This window comes from Gorilla gorilla, chromosome 8 (assembly GCF_029281585.2).
Source record: "Gorilla gorilla gorilla isolate KB3781 chromosome 8, NHGRI_mGorGor1-v2.1_pri, whole genome shotgun sequence".
Taxonomy (NCBI): Eukaryota; Metazoa; Chordata; class Mammalia; order Primates; family Hominidae; genus Gorilla; species Gorilla gorilla.
This window is the reverse complement of record NC_073232.2, coordinates 54,848,077-54,869,973: the sequence shown is the minus strand read 5'-3', so window position 1 is coordinate 54,869,973 and position 21,897 is coordinate 54,848,077. Positions and strand designations below refer to the sequence as shown.

General features: G+C 39.1%; 1 protein-coding gene across 10 annotated transcripts in view; it reads right to left on the bottom strand.

Moving 5' to 3' along the window:
* The window catches only part of RHOBTB1 (Rho related BTB domain containing 1), a 131,666-nt gene that overhangs the window by 6,468 nt on the left and 103,301 nt on the right, over positions 1-21,897 (bottom strand). For all 10 annotated transcript variants that reach the window (XM_055352046.2, XM_055352048.2, XM_031015433.3 and 7 more), the window contains 4 exons: positions 16,919-17,104; positions 12,335-13,308; positions 10,237-10,355; positions 1,997-2,147 (listed from right to left, as the gene is read on the bottom strand). In XM_055352046.2, coding sequence (XP_055208021.1) covers positions 1,997-2,147; positions 10,237-10,355; positions 12,335-13,308; positions 16,919-17,104 — 1,430 coding nt within the window. The remainder of the gene's footprint in view (positions 1-1,996; positions 2,148-10,236; positions 10,356-12,334; positions 13,309-16,918; positions 17,105-21,897) is intronic.

Below are 21,897 nucleotides of genomic sequence, written 5' to 3'. Positions count from 1 at the left end.
TCTAGGTCTTTGACATCGATGTCATCTGTAGCATTGCATTTGTTCTTCTAATCCAGCACATTGTCCAAATCATGCTTACTTTCTGCTCCAGCTCTGCACGCTTATTGGTCAGTATGCCTATATCTGGTCAATACAGTATCGGGAATGGAATGATTTCTTTGGCACAAACCTCCTCAACTGGATTGAACTATTTGGAACTAAATTTCCCAGAGAAGTCATCTGGGCTTTGTCGTTTTAAGTAACTGCTACATTTCCTGACATTTATTTAACACTGGCTCGCAAAGCATTGTCACTCTAGAAACTGATTTTTAAACACCATGTTCTAAACACTCTACACTAGACAGTACAAAGCAAATACTATAAAGGATTAAAGGAATCATCTTGGGAAGCTGTATATTAAATAATCATAACAGTAATAATAGCATTTAATAACTAAACTAAATGTTCATGGAAGTCTAGAGTTCACACAAAAAGCTTTACTTGGGTCAGTTAAAAAAAAAACTTTCATGGAGAAATCAATCCCATGTTTTCATTGCCAGACTTAATATTTGCAAAACTGGTACTAGTCTGAGATTGATCACAAACCTTGTTGGGCAGATTTGGCTCCAAATTACATTTGACAGTTTCAAAAATAAATAAAAATGTATCCTCAGGAATAATTTATAAAACCTGTGGATAGTTAGATGGCTTGGAACTCATGTTTCTGAAAAAAGTAACTGCCCACGGAAGCCTCCCAGAGTGAGTATTTTAAAAAACTAGTGCACTCATTTGGATCTATTAAGTATATTGGTTAAAAACAGTTTTTAAAAATAAATCTAATATTGATGCCTCAACTCGCTCTTTCTATCTAACTGGGGAGGAAGTAGGACAAAGAGAGGACTTTGATCTCCAGGTGGTTGTGTGTAGTAGAAATCTGGAGGACAGAGAAAATAATCTTTTATTTTTTCTAAAGACATTGCCAGAAAGTCAAGTGCAGATAGGACTGGTTGGTTTGTTCATACATTCATCTTCATTCATTCAATTGTTCAACAAATATTTATCGAAAGCTAATATGCTCAGGCACTCAGAAGAAAGGCCAGTGAACAAGACATGCACTGTTTATCTCTGCTTTGGTGGTTAATAGGAATCAACTAAACATTGTGATAAACACCCAGCTTGCAACTTAACTCCTCTGGTGTAAAGTGAATGAGGCTGAAGATCTGAATTCCAGAGAGAGGCATTTAAGTTCATATATCCTATGCAGACCTGCTTCAGCTTCCCAACTGAACAAATCTAGAAATCATACATAAGATTTTGTGAAGTTAAGCCAAGTTTCCCTTTTTTCTCTTTCTCCCGAAATGAACTTGACAATGTCAGAACATTTTCTAAAATAGCTTTAAGAAAACCACTTACATAATGCTTACTATGTGCCAGACGCTGTTCTAAGGACTTTATATTTTAACTCATTTAATCTCCATAACAGCTCTATAGCTGAATAATATTAGCCCCATTTTAAAGAGCGAGAAAGCTGAGACACAGAGCTAAGGTTACAGGACAAAGTCACCTGGTCAGTAAATGGTGGAGTCAGGGTTTGATCTTAGGCAATCTGGCTTTGTCATCTGTTTTCCTAAACAGTGCATCTACTGCCTTCTTAAAGACTGTGTCTGTGCACTTATTATGGAGATAATGTTGACAAAATAGTTTTATTTCAAACTCTGGGGTGCACAAATGACTCAGCATGCATAGAGCGTGTGCCTCAAGGGCAGGGGTCATGCATTACTCACCTTCATAGCTGTATCACCTAACAGGGCCCACCACAGAGTGGGTGCTTAAGAAATATATGTTGAATTGAATTGGGCTGTCTGATGCAATTTGATTAATTCATATCATTCTACACAAGACAGTCCTATTTTGGGTGATAAAAAATCAATTTTTATTCTCTGTAAGAATATTTTTATTTAAATGTGATTTTGATAAATATGACAGACACTGCATGGCCCTGAGTCATCATCCTTACCTGCAAGTGCAACCAAGTGTGGCAGGCAAAATCTGTTTGCCAAGGCAATTAATTCCAGCGGGTCCAGGTCCAAGTTAGGAGACAACTGCTTGGTATAGAGATAATCCAATACTGCTTGCATTGATATCTTGTTTATGTTCGGGAGATACACCTGAAATGTTATACAAAAAGCTAAATTCTGCTGCAGAAAGCAGGGAGTGGGCACATTTTCAGGCTATGCTGCTTATAAATATCCTGTGTGACTTGATATTGGTGAGTGTTGGACACCTGCTTTGAGGCTGTGCATAGGAATCCTTCAGTATTTATGACTTTAAACATAATGGTTTGATTTGTAGTTGACAAAAGAGTGAAGCTGCCTGACACAGCCTGATGTGGAATTTTTAAATGACTATTTGGACTTCTAAATCAGACAAATGGACTGGAAATGTATGATGACATTAGGGGCCCTCATGCCAAGCACCTTATAATACTCTACTGTGGGGAAAGAAATCTCCTAGCAACATGACAGGTGTTGGGGGGAGCTGCAAACCACACTGTTGCTGACATGATGGAGCCTAGCTCTCCAAGATGTCAAAAGAGAGGATGAGCAACCACCCTAGCTGCCACAGTGACCAGCTTGATTTCGAAATTCTGTCAGTATATGCACAATATATTACAATGTACTACACAACGTATACACTTCATTATTTTTTACTACAACCACATGGATTCAGAACTACTGGAACGTTATCAGGTATCAGTAGATTCAGAGAATCCAAAGGACTCCTTGCTTGGGACTTCCAGGGGAGTATGACTGGGTATAGGTGAACTGTCCCTTGTAGGATTCCCACAGTCTCCTTCCTGAATGCCTGTAGTTGTCCATATAAATGCATGCTGGAGTTCGCCAGAGAGCCGGCACTGCCTGGGAGGTGGAGAGCTGTAGAGGTGGGCATGGATTAATGGAGATGTACACTGTGTAGCAGCTACTCTTTATTTTAGGTCTGTAACTCCATGAGACAGGCCCTGGAGTAGTTCGGAATGGTACCACTTGGATTTTTGGAACATTGACAATTATAAACATTAATCGTAATTGAAGGCATCCTATGCACCAGGCACTGCACTAAGATTTCCACACACATTCTTTAATTTGATGCTTATATCTGCCCTAGAGAGAAGGGACTTACTTTTGCCATTTTACAGAAAAGGAAATGGAGGTTCAAGGAGGTTAATTTAAATCTTGTGTCCAAGGTCACAGAGCTAGGAAGTAGTGACTGGGATTTAAACCCAGGGAGTATGATGCGAAAGTGTATGTTCAGAATTTCTCTGTGGTGCTGGAAATGTTTAATGCCAAGGAAACAAAGGTTTGAGTTACAGAACAATAAAGCATCATATTTTATTAATGGTTTGTAAGAATTCTACTTCAAAAGGATGAACAATTATGAGCTTCTTTTTCTTTCTTTTTTATTTTAATTTTTTTGAGACAGGGTCTAACTCTGTTGCCCAGGCTGGACTGCAGTGGCTTGATGATAGCTTGGGCCTGGGCTCAAGCAATCCTCCCACTTCCACCTCCCTAGTAGCTGGGACTACAGGCAGTGCCACCACGCCCAGCTAATTTATTTTATTAATTTTTTTTTTTTTTTTTTTTTGTAGAAATGGCAGGCTTGCTATGCTGCCTAGGCTGGTCTCAAACTCCTGGCCTCAAACTCCTGGCCTCAAGTGATCCTCCTGCCTTGGCTTCCCAAAGTGCTGGGATTACAGGCATGAGCCACTGTGACTGGCCAGTTATGAACTTCTTAATTCTGGTACTTAATAAACATCTATACATCATATAAAGATATATATCTATATATTATATATGATTACATCTTTATAACATGGTTACATCTATATATTTTGTATGATTGCACCTCTCTCTCCATACACATGCAGTTGCACGCAAACACACACACACACTCAGGCACACACATGCATGGAGCCAGCCTTCTCTATCTGTGGGTTCCACATCTGTGGATTCGACCAACTGTAGATCAAAAATATTTGGAAAATAAAGGCATGACTGCTTCCGTTCTGAACATGTACAGACTTTTTTCTTGTCATTATTCCCTAAACAGTACAGTATAACAACTACTTACATAGCATTTGCATTGTATTAGGTACTAGAAACACTCTACAGATAAGTTAAAGTATACAGGAGGATGTGCACAGATCTATGCAAATACGATGCCATTTTATATGAGGAATTTGAGCACTCATGGATTTGGCTGTCTGAGTTGGGGGGGTGGTCCTGGAACTAGTCCCTCACAGACACTGAGGGATGACTGTGTGTGTGTGTGTGTGTGTGAGAGAGAGAGAGAGAGAGAGAGAGAGAGTGAGAGAGAGTGAGAGACAGAGAGAGAGAGAGAGAGAGAGAGAGAGAGAGAGAGAGTGTATGTATGTATAATGGCCCCACAATCTACAAGGTGCTTATGGCTTATGCACTCTGGCAGTGTGGCTCCAGAGCTGTTTAAGCTATAGAAACTTTCTTTGTTATTCTCCTATGCAGCCACCAGACACCTCAGAGAGGGAATATCCTTTCAGATAGGTAGACCTGTCCCTTAACGTATCATAGGGAAGGTTTAGAAAAATTCCTAGAAATAATAAGAAATTTATCCCCCACTTTCAGACATGGTTGGTGAAAATGACAATTATGATTCCATAAATAAGTTACATAAGTCATTACCATAAACGATTTGACAAACATGATCATTTTAGGTTTCCAGCACAACCTCGACAACAAATAGAACTCAATGAGTTGAAACTATTACTGGGATTATTTTAAAATAAAGTAGCTGTTGTGCATGCTAGATCATCTGCAATACACAGATGTTGGAATATTATTCTTCCCTTCAACCAGCTGTATGTACATATGAATAATTAATTATTCAACTAAATCTAGCACCAGTTACACTGCGTGTATGCTCGCATACATATATGTTTACATACATATGCATTTATCTTACACAAATAATGGATTTATTTACAGATATCCATACAAATTTGTTTCTGTGTGTAGGAACATGTAACATTTCATTTCTTTCATGAAATAATGTTTGGATTAATGATATGGTTTGGCTGTGTCCCCACTCAAATCCCATCTTGATTTATAGCTCCCATAATTCCCACGTGTTGTGGGAGAGACCTGATGGGAGATAATTAAATCATGGGGGTGGTTCCCCCCAGACTATTCTAGTGGTAGTGAATAAGTCTCATGAGATCTGATGATTTTATAAGGGGTTTCCCCTTTTCACTTGGTTCTCTCTCTCTTGCCTGCTGCCATGTAAGATGTGCCTTTTGTCTTCCACCATGATTGTGAGGCCTCCCCAGCCATGTGGAACTGTGAGTCCATTAAACCTTTTTCTTTATAAATTACCCTGTCTCTGGTATGTCTTCATTAGCAGCGTGAAAATGGACTAATACAATTAGTATAGTTTTTTAGATAATTGAAGGTTAAGTTGTGAAACTTTAAAATTTGAACCGTTTTAATAGTGAAAGTATCCACATTTTACAAAGCGCTAAGTGCTCTAAGATGTTAGTAATTGTTAATATACCAAGTCCCAGAGCTTCCTGTTAAGACCTGCTCTCTCAGAGATGGGGATGTCTGGTGCTTCCGAAAACAATGCCTCTCGTGATAGTGCAAGAGCCTGGGGCAGGCCCAGGGATATATCACTAAAATGCCGTGTGACCTTTGATACATCTCTCACCCTCTCTCACCCTCAGTCTCGTCATCCGTTACATGGGAGGAATTTGGAATAGATGCTATTAAAAGTTTTTTCTTCTTCACGGAAACTCTGGGTTTTGAAAATCTTCAGATTACCTTAGCGTTTTTTGGCAAGAGTGTGTTCTAAGTCATTGCTTAAAGAAGAAATAGCAAAATGAACATCCTAAATAAAAAGAAACTATTTCTGGCTGCAGCAGATGACAGATTCCAGTGAGCAGCCCTGCCCAAACACCCTCAATGCCCTCAAAGTGTTCTGATGTTTGTAATCACCTATGACCTGCTATCTTCTTTTTGCTGAATATAACGTTAACATTTTTTGAAGTGATGGCTCTTTTTGGCAAACAACATTAGGGACCTTTAGAAAAAAACATAAAATTAGAATAAACTAAGAACACTTTTGGAACATGCATTTTTTCCCCTCATGGCTGATTTTTTTAAAAAGCCTGTTTCTGTGATTTCAACATTTATAATTAACTGCATGACAACAGAAAGACCTTTATTTATAGCACTTTAAAAATAATATAAGCAAAGCTTCATAAATAATGGAATAAAAAAATTTCTATCCTACCTGCTGGATATAGTTTCTTTTTTCTTAAAAAAAAAAAAAAGAGTGATCAAAGAGAATACAATGCTACCCTAAACAATGATCTATCTTGCAGTTTAGTTGGTTTAAAATTTTAATTGTGAAGATTAGCTGAGACTATTAGGCTTATAATTAGAGGCAGTCTCATAGAGAATGAGAAAGTATCCTAGATCCAAAGCATTGCTTACAACAACCCAGGCATGCATTTTTAATGAACCACTTGCTGAGTACCTCTGGGGAGAGAATTATGCTTACTGCTACATTAAAAGTAATGAGAAAAAATATAAGTAAGATACAATGTTTTCCTGAATATTAAATGACAAAAAAGTTAAATTAAAATCAATGGACATAGGCATATTTCACTCTTTTCTGGATATGCACATTAATTTTATTAATTCTCCAAAAAAGGCTGATTTTCATGGTGTGGGGGGTGGGAGGGTGGCGGGCATCAGATTTTCAGATTTTCTCAAGATAATAGAAAGTAAAAAGGTGGCCTACAACAGCCAAATCCCAAGTGTGAACATGGACCTATGTTAATCATGGAGCATTAACTGAGTGCCTTTCCCCTACAACTATAACCACCTGTATTGTACTTTCCTAGTTCAGAAAGGGAACTGGGGGCTTTTTAACTTAGAGCCTTCCGGGGACAAATACCCTTAACCCCGTATGGAAAGAATTTAACAAGAAAACTCTAGCATAATAGTCACTAACATTTATTGAACATTTGTATGTTCTAGGCATCAAATTCAATGCTTTACACATGTCCTCTCATGCCTTCTCTGCCCTTTGACAAAGGTTCTCTTGTTATCCCCATTTTACAGATGAGGAAACAGGTTTAGAGTGAGCCACTTCCCCAAGGTCAAGCTGAGACTATATTATAGTTTACACAGGAAATAAAGTGAAGGGACGGGAAGGGGCGAGAATGTCGACAGCTCATTGCATTTTCAATATACTGGCTAAAGGAATTGTGGCACAGGTCTTCAGTGGCTTGGTTCCATGGTCTTTGTCTTTTGAGCTGGTCTGAATGTATACAAACCTATTAGCCTCAACTCCAGTTCTAAGTGGTGAGGGACCTCATCTCTCCAGCAGGGTGTGCTAAACAGGTGGCCTCCTCCAGGAGAGGCTATCAAACAACCATATACATGTGCATTCACATTTGCTGCCAAGTTTTTGTTTTGGTCACCTCTACTGCACATTTTAATCTGGAGACGATTACAGTCCATTCTTGGAAGGGATAAAGGAGATTAGCATTCGTGAGGTCAGCTCTGACAGTGTCCCTTTGTGCCTGCGTTCCTGACCCCGATCAACTTCTCCCTACTCTGTGAATAGCAGGTCCTCTGCTGCACAATCAGCATGCACTTCAGTGAGCCGGACAAAGAAGGGGAGCAATCCTCCCAGCTCTTTATCTCCAGAGATTGCTGAAGTCAGTCAAATACCAACTGGATGAGGTTTTACAAATTGGTGGCTACCCTAACTTTTTTCTGGATACAAGAGGTAAAGAATACCATCACTACCAACAACATCAGAATAAGTCCAGCGGCAGCTACTATTTATTTAATGCTTCTGAACTGCTTTGCAAGTAATGACTCTTACACCCCACAACCACAGTATGGGTTATAACTGTGTTTTCCAGATCGGGAGACTAGAGCCAAGAAAGGTTAAGTCACTTGCCGAAGTCACTTGTAAGTGGAGGAGTTGAGATTTGAGTCCCACAGTCCTGTAACTGTGCAGATTCCATGTGCTGCAGTTGTCTCAGTAATGATGCTCCAAAACACCTTTGACCCAAGCTCAGGAGAGATTTTCATTAGTCACAGGTGAGAGTCTCCTGGTTTAGAAAGGCTGTTAGACACCATAAGAGGCCATCAGGATAACTCTAGTATTTTTTCCCTGAAAAGCAGATAGGCTTTTGCTGGGGGGTTGGTTTAGGAGCAGCTGCAGTTTGTTATGGATGCACGAGAGTGGCCTAGTGATCTTCTCAGCCCCTGCTATCCAAGGCTTGTGATTCTAGGATTCTGTTTCTCTACTTGGGGATGCAAATGCAGGCCCCTGGGTCACAATGGGAGTGCTCGAATTTCTTGTGCTAGTGCCTCATGTGAAAAGTTAGCTATTGTTTTTTGCATTTCTTTGAAAAGTTTGGAAAGATGCTGAGACAAGCAAAACAAGCCTCTTAGGACAATAAACTGGATGGGTGTACCCATGTTTTTATTTTTACTTTTTTAAAAAAGATGTTAAAAATACTTGCAAAACTCCACAAAAATGCTTGCTCACTCCTAAAGTCAGAAGTGCTCGAATTGAATTTTTTTCTTTTCCAACAGTTTGTAAAAAGACAAAGAGGCTGTAATCCCATGTTAACTGTAGCACTATTCACAATAGCCAAGATATGGAGTCTGCCTAACTGTCCATCAACAGATGGATGAATAAGAAAATGTGGTACTTATACACAATGGGATACTATCCAGCCCTAAAAAAGAGGAAAATTCTGTCATTCAAGACAACATGGATGAACCTAAAGGACATTATGTTAAGTGAAATAAGCCAGGTACAGAGAGACAAATATCACAGTATTGCACTTATATGTGGAATCTAAAAACGTTGAACTCCAAAGTAGGGAGTAGAAGAGTGATTACCAGAGGCTGGGATTAGGGGGTGAATGGGGAAAGGAAAGCCATCTGTCAAATATACAAAGTTTCACTTAGATGGGAGGAATAAATTCTAGTGTACTTTTTTTTGTCTTTTTTTTTTTTTTAGAGACAGGGTCTCACTCTGTCTCCTGGGGTGGAGTACAGTGGCACAATCATAGCTCACTGTAGCTTTGAACTCCTGGGCTCAAGTGTTCCTCTCATTTCAGTCTCCCAAGTACCTAGGACCACAGTTGCATATAGTCTAATGCACCTGTAATTTTTTTGTGGTGTTCTATTGCACAGTATGGTGACTATGGTGGACAATAATGTATCGTATATTTCAAAATAGCTAAAAGAGGATTTTAAATGTTCTCATCGCAAACAAATGGTAAACATCTGAGGTGATGGATAGGCTAATTAACCCGATTTGATCATTCCACAGTATATGTATATTGAAACATCATGTACCCCATAACTATGTGCAATTATTATTATTTGTCAGTTAAAAGTAAAACAACAAGAAAGACAAAGATACAGGGTCTCCAAGATGCTGTTTGCTCTGCTCTAAGAATATGTCTTTTCTAGAGATAGAGCCAGTGGCTGATAAGTGATGCAGCTGCTTCCGCTAGACCTAAGTACCTTGAGAGGTGTGTTCAGGGGAGTAAACATTTGCTCCATTACTGTTGCCCTAAAGTTAACAAACCCTCATATCCCCTCAACACAGGCAGAGTCAGGGCAGAGCCTTAGACAGTATTGTAGCACATGGTAACCTGAAGGACAATCTAGTGCATCCCTCAGCTTGCAGATGAGGAGGTTGAGGCACAAGAATGCGGCTTCTCAAGGTCCCCTGTCTGGTTAGGGGCATAGCTAAGCCCAGGACTTAGGTGGCTGAAGAACTCTTTTCCCTTTCTGAACTACTGGGAGACATGCTCCTCTTGTACTTGGTTTTGATAGCACCATGCCTGGTGACATTTGCCAAGACGTACAGCTGATCTTGTCTTCATGGATGAGGACGGCTCTGAGGATGAAAAGATATATGGCATGTAAAGCACCCAGGTGCCCCACACCAGTGACCAATAAACAATAGCTCCTCAAAACTGCAGATCTAAGAAAAAGGTGAGCAAACCCTCAAGCACTACTAAGGAGCAATAGCTCCTTATGATTATGACTAACAGTATGATGACCACTCATGGAGCCAGTTTAAAGATTAAAGTCATCTGGCTATTTACCCACTTTATATAAATACACAGGCACACACACGTTCATAAAGACACCACTATGCTTTTAGGAAGGCACGTACCTCACTGTTGGCACTTTCCACAAATGACCCCCCGAACATGGCTGCCATCCACTCACAGCTACAGATCAGCAGCGGCTTGTGGGCACTGATGGCTCCATCGTCCAATTTAAATGTCACATCTGCCAAGGGATTGAGGAAACACAACCATGAGCCAACTTTGCTGAGAGCTTCAACCAAGGCTTCTGCTCCCATAGCCACCAAACTGCGTCTCCCTTACTCTCTCTTGCATGTCTTTACTTACTGATTTTATGTCAATCCCCATCTTTGAGCTTTGGCACACCCAGCTCCCACCTAAGGCAGCATGCTGCATTTAACACCATCACACATAAAGTCATGGCACAAACTCTCTGAACCAGGAAGTAACAGAAAGGAGGGAATTTTTTTCCTCCTTACTATGCAAAACTTCAAGCATATAAAACAGTGGAACGAACAGTATGATGACCACTCATTTATCCTTGTTAACATTTTGGCATGTTTGTTTTACATATATTTTTAATTTACACCATTTTACTTATTAATACTCAATTAAACCTTACATTTATAATATGCTCTACTCGTATGCTATACCGAAATGTAACCGAATTACTGTTTTTTTTAAGAGATGTCGGGGGGGTTTGGCTATGTTGTCCAGGCTGGATTTAAACTGCCGGGTTCCAGCAATCCTACTGTCTCAGTCTCTGAAGTAGCTGGGACTGTGGGCAAATTAGCCACCATGCCTGGCTATATGTGTATTTTTGTATAATTTTGTATATGTGTATAGACTTTTTTTTTTTTTTTACAGATAGCATGGCACTTCACTCCTAACTACCTTATCACAAGTTTTCCCAAAATAACAACAGTCTCCTAAATAAACATACTATGATTACACCTAAGAAAATTAAAAATAATTCCCTATTATCATCCACTATATTGTTCATATTCAAATTTCTCCAATTATCCCTAAATCGTATTTCATAGCTTTAAAAAAAAAAAAAACAGAATCCAACTGAGACTCCCACATTGTATTTGATTATTATGCCTCTCCAGTAAGGAGGGGGTGATTTAATCAACTCTACCTAAAGCTCACTGTTTAAGTTACTGTAGGTTTGTAACATATTCTTTTCATTAATTTTCAAGACTATTTCTGTAACACAATGGCCAGTGTTTGAAGTAAATACTACTCATAAGCTTTAAAATGAATGAACTGAGTCTTTAGGAACCACTTACTAAATGTGTAGTGCCCTGGCAGGGATTATAAAAGATAAAGACAAAGGTAGAGGTATCCATATAAATAGAAGTCAGGAAGTCAACATTTTACAATGAAATTACACACACCCACACACCAGCCCAGAGGACAATTTCAGAACAAAAATAGTCCAAGTGTAAGACAGTACAAGCATGGGTCAATAACCCATATTGGATGCGGGCCACCAGCGTGCTTAACAATTATGAAAGGGTGCTGCGGGCAGCATATGGCATAGTTATCAAAGGCAAAGGAGGTGCAAGAAAACTACAGAAGTGCAGGGCCAAGGAGCATGAGGACGGAAAAGGAGAGGGGATGGAAACAGATGAGACACCCCTTGTAGGAAGATGGAGGGCCACCAAAATTGCCTCAAGGACTTTAGTGGCCTCAGGACTCGAGATCACTGATTTTTGTCATGGGTCAGTGCTGAAGGGTCAATGGAGAATAGAATTGGTCAGAGAATAGATTCTGAAGGGGAATTGTATGCAACAAGCCCACTGGAGATAGGCTTGGGGTCCCTGATCCACTCTTGAGGAGCAGTGTGGTACCATGGTGGTTTATGGAACAGGTTTTGATACCCACAAGAGCATGGGTTCAAATCCTGGCTCTACCATTTATTGCTGGTGTGACCACGGGCAGATTACCTAACCTCTCTGTCCCTTGGTTTCTCCACCTGCAAAATGGAGACAATCATATTTAACCTTTAAGTCTGATGAGGATTAAAGAAGTTAATGCCTGTAGCTTAGAAAGGTACATGGGAAAAAATAAGTACATATAAATGTTAGCTATGGTTCTTCTTTCTCCTGCTCATGTCTGGCTAACGTTCAATGAAACACAATCAAAGGTATTAATGGCTCTGCCCCGTGGCCCACTCACCCGAGAACGTTCCCTTGCTGAGACACTCTTTTATCCGATTGGCTTTCCTTACGTGAAAGGCTTTCGTAATCTCCTGGTTCATGAAGGCTTCCTTGTTCATGATGTTTTCCACCATCATCCTCAAATCGAACATCTCTAGGACCTCTGCGATCTGAGCCAGGCCCACCAAATCCTTTTCCTTTTCATCCAGTTGTCCCGTATAAAGAAACTGGAGCAGGGTCCGAAAAGGGCCTGGCTGGACTGAAGCGTCCATCCTGACCACAGTCATGGGCCCCACCCGCTTTGAAATGGGGTTGACTTGCATTTCCCTGTGCATGCCAATGAACCCCTTACTCCAGCCAGCCAAAGTCTGTGTCTCAGGAACTGCACCCTCGGCTTCCAGCCCCAGAGCCTCCACCAGGCTCTTGTTTGAAGACTTCCACTGGTCAGCCTGAGGTGTCCCAGGCGGGCCCTCCTCCCTTTCTTCCTCTGGGTCGACACTCAATATCCGCCCCTGGAAATCTCTGCTCTGCTTCTCTTTCTCACAGGCTCCTTCACTCCAATTTGGGGATTCTTCACATTCCATTAAAAACAGATCATAAAATTTGGAAGAAGAGGTAGCGAGGTAAATTCGATGTGCAAAGATGTGTTCCTGGTCCTGAAGGATGAACAGAACATCGGCACATAGAGGATTGTCCAGTAAACAGGCAGCTTCATTTGTCCCCATGGAAGGACACTCTGGAATTTTGATGACCGGTGGAGGGGCTTTTGGAGGTAGGAAGGGTGCCTGAAGTAAAGGTTTCTGGACTTTCTTTAGGTGGGATTTCCAGAATTGCAGGTGCCTGCGGGAAATCAGCGCTGCTCGGATTGCATTGTCAAACACATCCTTGATACCAAACTGGTCAAACACGCTTGTTTCATAGTATGGTAAGCCAAGTTCCTTTGCTACCTCTCGGCCTTTTTCTGGGGGCAAAATATCCCCTCTCTTTATGGGCCTGAAATAGAACATTTTAAAAATTATAATCAGCCTTGTTTTAGGAAAAAAACAGTAACAAGGGCCTATCTAAGCACCTAATGGAACTATACACTGAAAACTCCAGTCAGGCTTTTAGTCTCTGGAAAAATCTGCCACCACCTCAAGTCTTTGAACTATAAAGGAGTTATGATTGAAGGAAAAAATAATGCTTTCAAATATTTCAGAGTTTCAATGCACATAATTTGTGAAGCTTATCCATAAATATTCCATGTTTTTATGTTATTATAAATGGCATTGTTTTTAAATTTTATTTTCCAATTGTTCATTTCTTAGTTTATATAAATAAAATTGATTTTTGTGTATTGACCTTTTATCCTATTATTTTGTTAAATTAATATGTTAATTCTGATAGCTTTTTTTGTAGATTCCTTAGAACTTTTCATTTACATGACCATGTGCCTAAATAGAGAGAGTTTTACTTCTTTAAAAAAAAATGCTGTCAGCAGTAACCACAGTAACTGAAGGATCATCACTTTACTAGCTATTTAATCTTGGGTAAGTTACTTAACCTCATTAAACATTAGTTTTTCCATCTGTAAGACAGGAATAATAATAACAATGAGTAATTATATCTTGAAGGACTATTGAAATGTTTAAATTATTAGCAAGGCTATGCTAAGCATAGTATTTTGTCCACAGTAAGTGCCTGATAAATGTTAGCTGTTATCACCATTATCACTACTCTCTTCATCACCTTCATCTTTATCAACAGCATCTTATACTTTAATTTTACTTTATAACTTTAAAATGCATTCATATACATTTTTCATGTAAGCCTCACAATAGCCCTGTGAGGTATTATTTCTGTTCTACATTCTGAGGAAACTGAGGCAGAAAGGTTAAAGGGTTTGTCTGAAGTCACATTTTCAGGCTGCTGAGAGACCTCTATTAAGCAATTGGAGTCAAGACTTTCCCACTCCTAGTTAAATGATCCACTTCCTACAGCTCTTCTCTGTTGGATTTGTGAATTCTCTTTCAAATCTGTGCCTTCTTTTTTCCTCCAATCCCTTCTTCAAGCCTTCTTTTGCTTGGACTGGTGCATTAGCCCCTTAACTAATCTTTCTTCACACCCACTCCTCACATTTTAGTCCACAGTCCTCACTGCTGCAAGAAAAGTCCTTACATAACACAACTATGACCTGGCGGCAGTTCTGTTTTAACTTCCTCTGATTTCACAAAGCCCCTGGAATAAAGTCCATACCCTTTAGGCTGGCACACAAGGCCCATTTACAACCTAATCAAACCCTGGGAGGACAAATCTTTGGAAACAGTAGACGCAGTACAGTGCTGGGGTTATGGCATAACCATGGTAAAGGCATAGATGGGTTCCAGAACACAGGCAGGAAGTGCTTTATTGTGACACTCATCACAAAGTGTTGATTCTAACACACACCCTTAGGAACTTACCTTCTTATATAAATATTTGGCCTTTAACACCAAAGGTAATATATAGGACAGACACTGGTCTTAGGAGGAAAAAGATGACACTGGATAGAATTTGGATTTGACGACTTAGATGAAAAGGAGGGAAAATTATAGAGTGTTGACAAAGGTGGAAGGGAAGTGCAGGGAAGAAGGTTTAACTCAAAAGTTCGCTCCTGAGAGCATTGTGTTCCTTGTTCTTAAGACTGACTTGAAATTTACCAACTGACGAAACTCTTCAAGGCTTAGCTCAAATACTAACTCCTTCACAAAATCTTAGAATTGCTCTGTAGAAGGCACTGTCCCCTCCACTGTTCTCTACAGCTCTGCAACTCTCCTCCAGTCCATGATTGTGAGGACTGATTATCATAACCTATTTTTATACAGAAAGTTGCTGAGGCCAGGACAGTCTCTCATTTACTGTGGACTTCTTAACCTCTACATGGCTCCTAATATTCAATTCCTAGTCCATGCACTGAAGAACAGAAGGATTGTGGAAACTGAATATAAAGTGTTTTCAGAAATTTAATGCGAAACATACCTAGAACATCAGAAATTGTCTAAAGAAAGTACCATTTACTATTGCTTGGAGAGCATAAAAAGTTGTGTCAATATAAAATTTTGTAATAAGCCTATTAGGTAAATGTCAAAATAAGGGATTTTTGTTGTTGTTGCTGTTTGCTTTTTTTTGTTTTTTTGAGACAGGGTCTTGCTCTGTCACCTAGGCTGGAGTGAAGTGGTGCAATCATGGCCCACTGCAGCCTTGTCCTCCCAGGTTCAGGTGATCCTCCCACCTCAGCCTCTCAAGTAGCTGAAACCACAGGCATGCATCACCAGTCCTGGCTGATTTTTTTTTATTTTTATTTTTCTAGAGACGTGGTCTCACTATGTTGCCCAGGCTGGTTTCAAAATCCTGGCCTCAAGCGATCCTCCCACCTTGGCCTCCTGAAATGTTGGGTTTACAGGCATGAGCCACTGTGCCCAGCCTAGAGGAGGGTATTAATATCAAAATTTTTTGAAAAGGAGTACTCTCCAGCCAAAAAGTTCAACATAAAAAAAACATAAAAAGTTGTTTTTATACAGGGGATTTGAGGGAACTGACATTTTAAAAGAAACATATTTCCCTCCACATGGTTTGGCTATGTCCCCACTCAAATCTCATCTTGAATTGTAGTTCCCATAATCCCCATGTGTCACAGGAGGGACCTGGTGAAAGGTAACTGAATCATGGGGGCGGTTCCCCCATGCTATTCTCATAATAGTGAGGAAGTTCTCATGAGATCTGGTGGTTTTATAAAGGACATCCCCCTTTGCTCGGTTCTCATTCTTCTCTCTCCTGCCGCCATGCGAAGAAGGATGTGTTTTCTTCCCCTCTGCCATGATTGTAAATTTCCTGAGGCCTCCGCAGCCATGCTAAACTGTGAGTCAATTAAACCTCTTTCCTTCATAAATCAGTCTCAATTATCTCTTTATTAGCAGCATGAGAATGGACTAATACACCCCACCAAAATCAATATCGACATTTTATATACAGTGAAACAAATTCTCCTTCAAGTTGTATTTTACATTTGTGACACTTAAAAATGTAACCACTAGAGACATTTAAAAAGTAGTAACTGTTTGTTTTGCAACTATAGGTCCGAATGATTTTCAAAAAGTGGACACTGTCATCTTGAAAATGAAATACTGTAACAGGTTGGACTGAGGAATACAAGGAAGATGAAAAATCCTTCAATATGTGTGTTTGTATGAATCTGATGTTCTCTGGGGCCCAGATACCTCTAAGTGTTAACTAATTTTATTGTAATAATTATAATTTCAAGGATGACATTATTATGAGTAACCAACATTTTGTCTAATACTTTATACTTTTCAAAGTGCTTTTAATCACACGCTTTCATAATTAGAGAATTTACTTCAAGTGCCGTCCAATCATTTGACAAAAATGAGTTCTGACACCAGAGATGATGGTGCCTGTTAGAAGGGCTCAGGGCACACTCCTCATGATTTATGGGCTGACTTAAAACCCATGGCTGATTGATGGGATCCAGGAGTGTTGAAGAGCAGAACACCAGGCTACAGAGACACCTGCTGCCTGTAAATTTTAACTTGGTCAGGACAGGGAAACACTGAGTCCCTTGGCTTACCTTGCTAACGGGCGCCTGGCTCGATTAACAGCTTCCAGGTCAGCATAGCGGAGATCAAGCTGGCACCCAACAAGGATAACGGGTGTTCGAGGGCAAAAGTGCTTGATTTCTGGATACCACATGCTTTTCACATGATTTAGGGAATTGGGATTAGCAATCGAAAAACAGAGGACCACAACATCAGACCTAAAAGGAAATCATAAAAAAAGCTTGTATTGCCTTTTAACATTTTTTTTTCTTTTACCATTATGGTTCCTCCCAAACCCCATCCTTCTAATGCCATCTCATGTCACAATTAAAAAAAAAAGACCAGATATTAAAAAACATCTTGGAGTCATGCAAACAGCCTGATAAGCCCCCACATTCCAGCACCAACACAGCCTAACAGTTCATTTCCATATTGCACTGCAGAATGCTGATGCATTGACGTTTCCGATGAAGTTATTTTATGGTAGAGATGATTACCCAAACTTGTCTCAGTCCTGGAACCACAACATGCTGAACTATTTCTCTTCATTACAAGAAATAGTTTCAAGAGAAAAGAAAATACAAACTACCTTTCACCAGTTTAAACAACATAAAGGTGATGATGACTCATCCCAATGAGATAAAGCAAACAATTTAAACATTACTGAAAATGTAACAAGTATTTGCTGTACAGGGTCAGCAAATACACAGAAGGATTTCTGCCCTTCTTCCCACTTATGCACACATGTAGACAGCATAGCCACTTATCTGCTTCCGAAAAGAAAAATCCTGAATTTGCAGGAATTTTGACTCTTTACTAAGTAAGGCAAGAAGGTAATATTTAACATATAACTAGGCGAGAATTAGATTGATGACTAACAATATGAGAAAATATTGGAAGCAGATTTATCAAATGTTACATGAGATACAAAGCAGGTATATGGGGAAAAGAAAAACTGCTTTATAGTAAATTTTGACATAAGGGTCTTCCATTTTTACATAATAACTTACCATTCTAGGAGTCAAAGAACTATTTTACAAAATAGTTGTCCAACTATGGTGTTTGATAAATAGCTGCTAAAAGGAATCTTTCATAGGAATTATAAACCATCATTCTAGGTTAAAATGTGCTGAATGATGACTTTCAAAACACTGAGGCAAAAGGATACAAAGAATAAGAAAAGTTACGCCCAAGGATTCAAGACTATCTTGTGGCTAAATTCAGAAATAAACTCTTACAATTTCATTAGATGTTAATTTATTGCCTTTATTGTTTATGTAATGAGAAGAGTCAAGTCGATGAATCAAAACACCTTCCTTTTAAATCATTAATGAGCTTCCCCCCTACATATCAATGAAGACAAACAAATATATGCAGGCAACCATAAAATTTCTAAAAATAATCACTTGCAATGCGGAAAACTGCAGGGTGCTTACATTAAATGTAATTCACAAGCTGTGTCTTTAAATTTATATCCCAGAAAAGCTGCACCAGACCACAACAAATAGAGCAGAAAATCCTGAGATTAAAATATTTCCAAATTATAAGAGAGGACCTAGGACTTAAAGTATTAATCTGAATGTTCAGAATCATCTTGAATAAAGATATCAAGATTTTTGGATGCTGGGATAATATGAGTGAAAATATGCATAAATATATAAATGAAAAGGAAACGTGTCTTGTCTTTGGGATTCTGATTTACTTAGTGAAATATTCTGCGCTCAGTCTTACTTACAATCAGCATAAATAACAGTATCCAGTAAAGCCAAGAATGCTTTGAATTTTACATTTTTTACGGGCTGAGTTTTCTATTATTCATAATCCTATTTATATCAGGTATCTGATGAAACTCTGCTATAAGCTTCATCCTGAACATAAAATAAAGCCACCATGAATTTTGGCACAGTGAGAATAGAATGAGAATATCTGAGATTCGAAATTATACAAAAAGAATTGAGGAAATATATCCAGCACCTAAATGTGTTATAATATGTATAAAATAGTTCTAATTGGTGCCTTCTATTTCCCTATTAAGACACATGGCTCTAAGGTGAATCATTCTCAGAGCTTAATTTATATGACAGACATGTAGCTAAATGTCAATTCTGTTCTCTAATTTTATGATACAGCATGTGAGGTTTTGAAATCAGAGCTAGCTTGGTTGTCAAGGTTACCATGATAACACTCATGGTATTGAACACATACTAGTTGCTATCCAGATGACCTGTAAACAAGTACAGACGGGACCTTGGGGGTTGGAAAAAAAGGAATCTTGTGATGATAGCAGCACAATGCCATCACACAATACAGGTCCTGAGGGCCCAACTTCTAACTATGTCACATCAATATCTAAATGCATGAAATGCCATTGGAAAGCTGGAAAAACAATTCAATGTCCTGTAAATATTTCACCTCAAAATAATGATAGTTAAAGAAAAGAGGTTGTGCTGAGAGCAATACTACCTCTGAAGATAAAATAACTTATTGAGTCAAAATTCTATCTGTATATCAGAAAAAAGGTCTTCTTTTTTTCATATTCACATTTAGGTGCTATGAGAATCTGTGCTCATTATTTTACACTGAAAGCAGTTAAAAAATAAGATTATTTTTTATTTATTTATTTTTTGAGACGGAGTTTTGCTCTTGTTGCCCAGGCTGGAGTGCACTGGCATGATCTCAGCTCACCACCACCTCTGCCTCCTGGGTTCAAGCAATTCCCCTGATTCAGCCTCCTGAGTAGCTGGGATTACAGGCATGTGCCACCATGTCCGGCTAATTTTGTATTTTTAGTAGAGATGGGGTTTCTCCATGTTGGTCAGGCTGGTCTCAAACTCCCCACCTCGGGTGATCCACCCACCTCGGCCTCCCAAAGTGCTGGGATTACAGGTGCAAGCCACCGCGCCCGGCCCAAGATCATATTTTAAGTATCACAATGCTTAAATGTCTTGTGGTAAACCCTTGTTGATCTAAATACAAATGCAATTTAAGAAAACTTTACATAAAGATTACACAGAATTCTATTCTTAAGGTCTGCCATATGAACGTAGCTCCCTAAAACCAGGTTTAACCAAAAGGCTAAGCATTAGGAATCAATGGACGCAGTGACAGAGCTATAGAAAGATGCAGCTTTGATGCATTTCTCCTTACCAACATTCTTTTGTAATTCCTAATTCTCAACACACCAGTATCCTCTGTGATATAAACACATATACAATCAAGTAACTATTTTCAGAATGCCATTTATTCCCTCTAGATTTCGAGCCATTTTTTTTTAATCTAGTCAAAGAAGGCACAAGACCTGCAGCTAAGAATATCTCCAGCTTTAGGCAGAATGCCAAGGAACTAGAGATATTAAATAACTTTTAATCAAAACATTCATTCCCATGTGGAGACTGTTCAATGTCTGACATAAGCTTGTGTTTAAAAAATACCATTCCTCTGAAAGATAAAAAGAAACAGGCAAGTTCTAGCATTTCTATTTCTATGGCTCTGTTACATTTTTTAACTTTGAAGAGTCAGTTTAAAAATAATTGGGAGTGGTGAGTGTGATGAGGACATTCTCACATATCAGGCAGTAGGGTTAGTCTAGAAATGACCTCAGGGGTCCTGTTTCAGCTGTAAAAAGAATCAAATAGGATTTAAATGGAGTCCTACAGATATTTGGGGTAAAAAGCATAAGAATTCGAGAATGCAGAGGCAGAGTACAGGGTACATGAGATGGTAAACTCCAGAACCTGAATACTGAGAAGGGGTAGGAAGGAGTTTGGAATGTTTATTGTACTTACTTTTATTAAATATTTTATGTTTCACTGGGCTAAACAGTTTTATTAGAGAAAGCCAGAATTACAAAGGACTTAAGGATATATGGTCTTAGTTGCTTGCCCTTGCCCATGGAATGTTTATATCTTAGGGAAAAATGACTTCTTCTTTCTAAGGAGAAAATATCAATATAAAAATTTCGCTGGGTACTAAGACATCAAATAACGTCCATGAAATAATGTTTTGACTAGTCAAATCAAAAACAATCTGAAATAAATCGAAATGTTGAAACAATTGGAGATCTTGTTTCATAGAGGAGTGGGAGTGAATCAGAGAGACCAAGTCATCCAAAAATGCCTGAGCTGATAAAGCCAAGCTCAGCTGCATCAGTTTTACTTCAGATATTAAACAAACAAAAAAAAGCATTTCTTTTTTTCAGTTATCTTTCGAGGGGAACACTGGCCAAAGATAGCATGTGAAAGATTGGCAAGGAAATTTGAATAACATAAGGAGTACATGCAAAGTTGGGACCAATCTTTGTTGGAGGATTAAAGGAAAAAAAAAATCCAAAAAAAGTGCATCTTACCCACATATCTTGGCCCTAGCTAGACTTTGAACAGCAAAATACCACACATGTTCTCAGAGACTATCTTTATAATGTCTACAGTCAAATATAGCAGAGTTGGTGGGAAAAGATCGGAGAAGCAACCAGAAGCTCAACTTTTTTTCCAATCTGAAATACCAGATTCATCCTTTGAAGACATGGTCGGAAAAGAACTGATAATCAGTAACAAACTTTTATTGTTAAATGAATTTTCTTCTAAATTCTTTCCCATCACAAAAGTACTGTCTTCTTAGTTTGACTTTTCTTTTCTAGTCTCATTTATTTTGCCACTATCATCCAGCTGAGGAGCTGTGGGCCTTGGGTTTTCTTACCTGGTTAAGTGAAAGAATAATTCTGAAGCTTCTAGATATCTTTTTATCTAGAAGCTTCAGATCAGGTAAATTTTACGGGCAATGAGAAGCACAGTGGACTCCACCAAGTTCTCCAGAAAGCTATGAGTGAGACAGCCAAACGCCCTTCTCCAGTTTGTCTGAGTCTGGTTGGGTCTCTTGATACATTAACACTTGGTGACCAAGAATAAGCTAACAATTAAATACATATACATATAATTTTTTTTTTGAGATGGAGTCTTGCTCTGTTGCCCAGGCTGGAGTGAAGTGGCTCAATCTCGGCTCACTGCAACCTCCA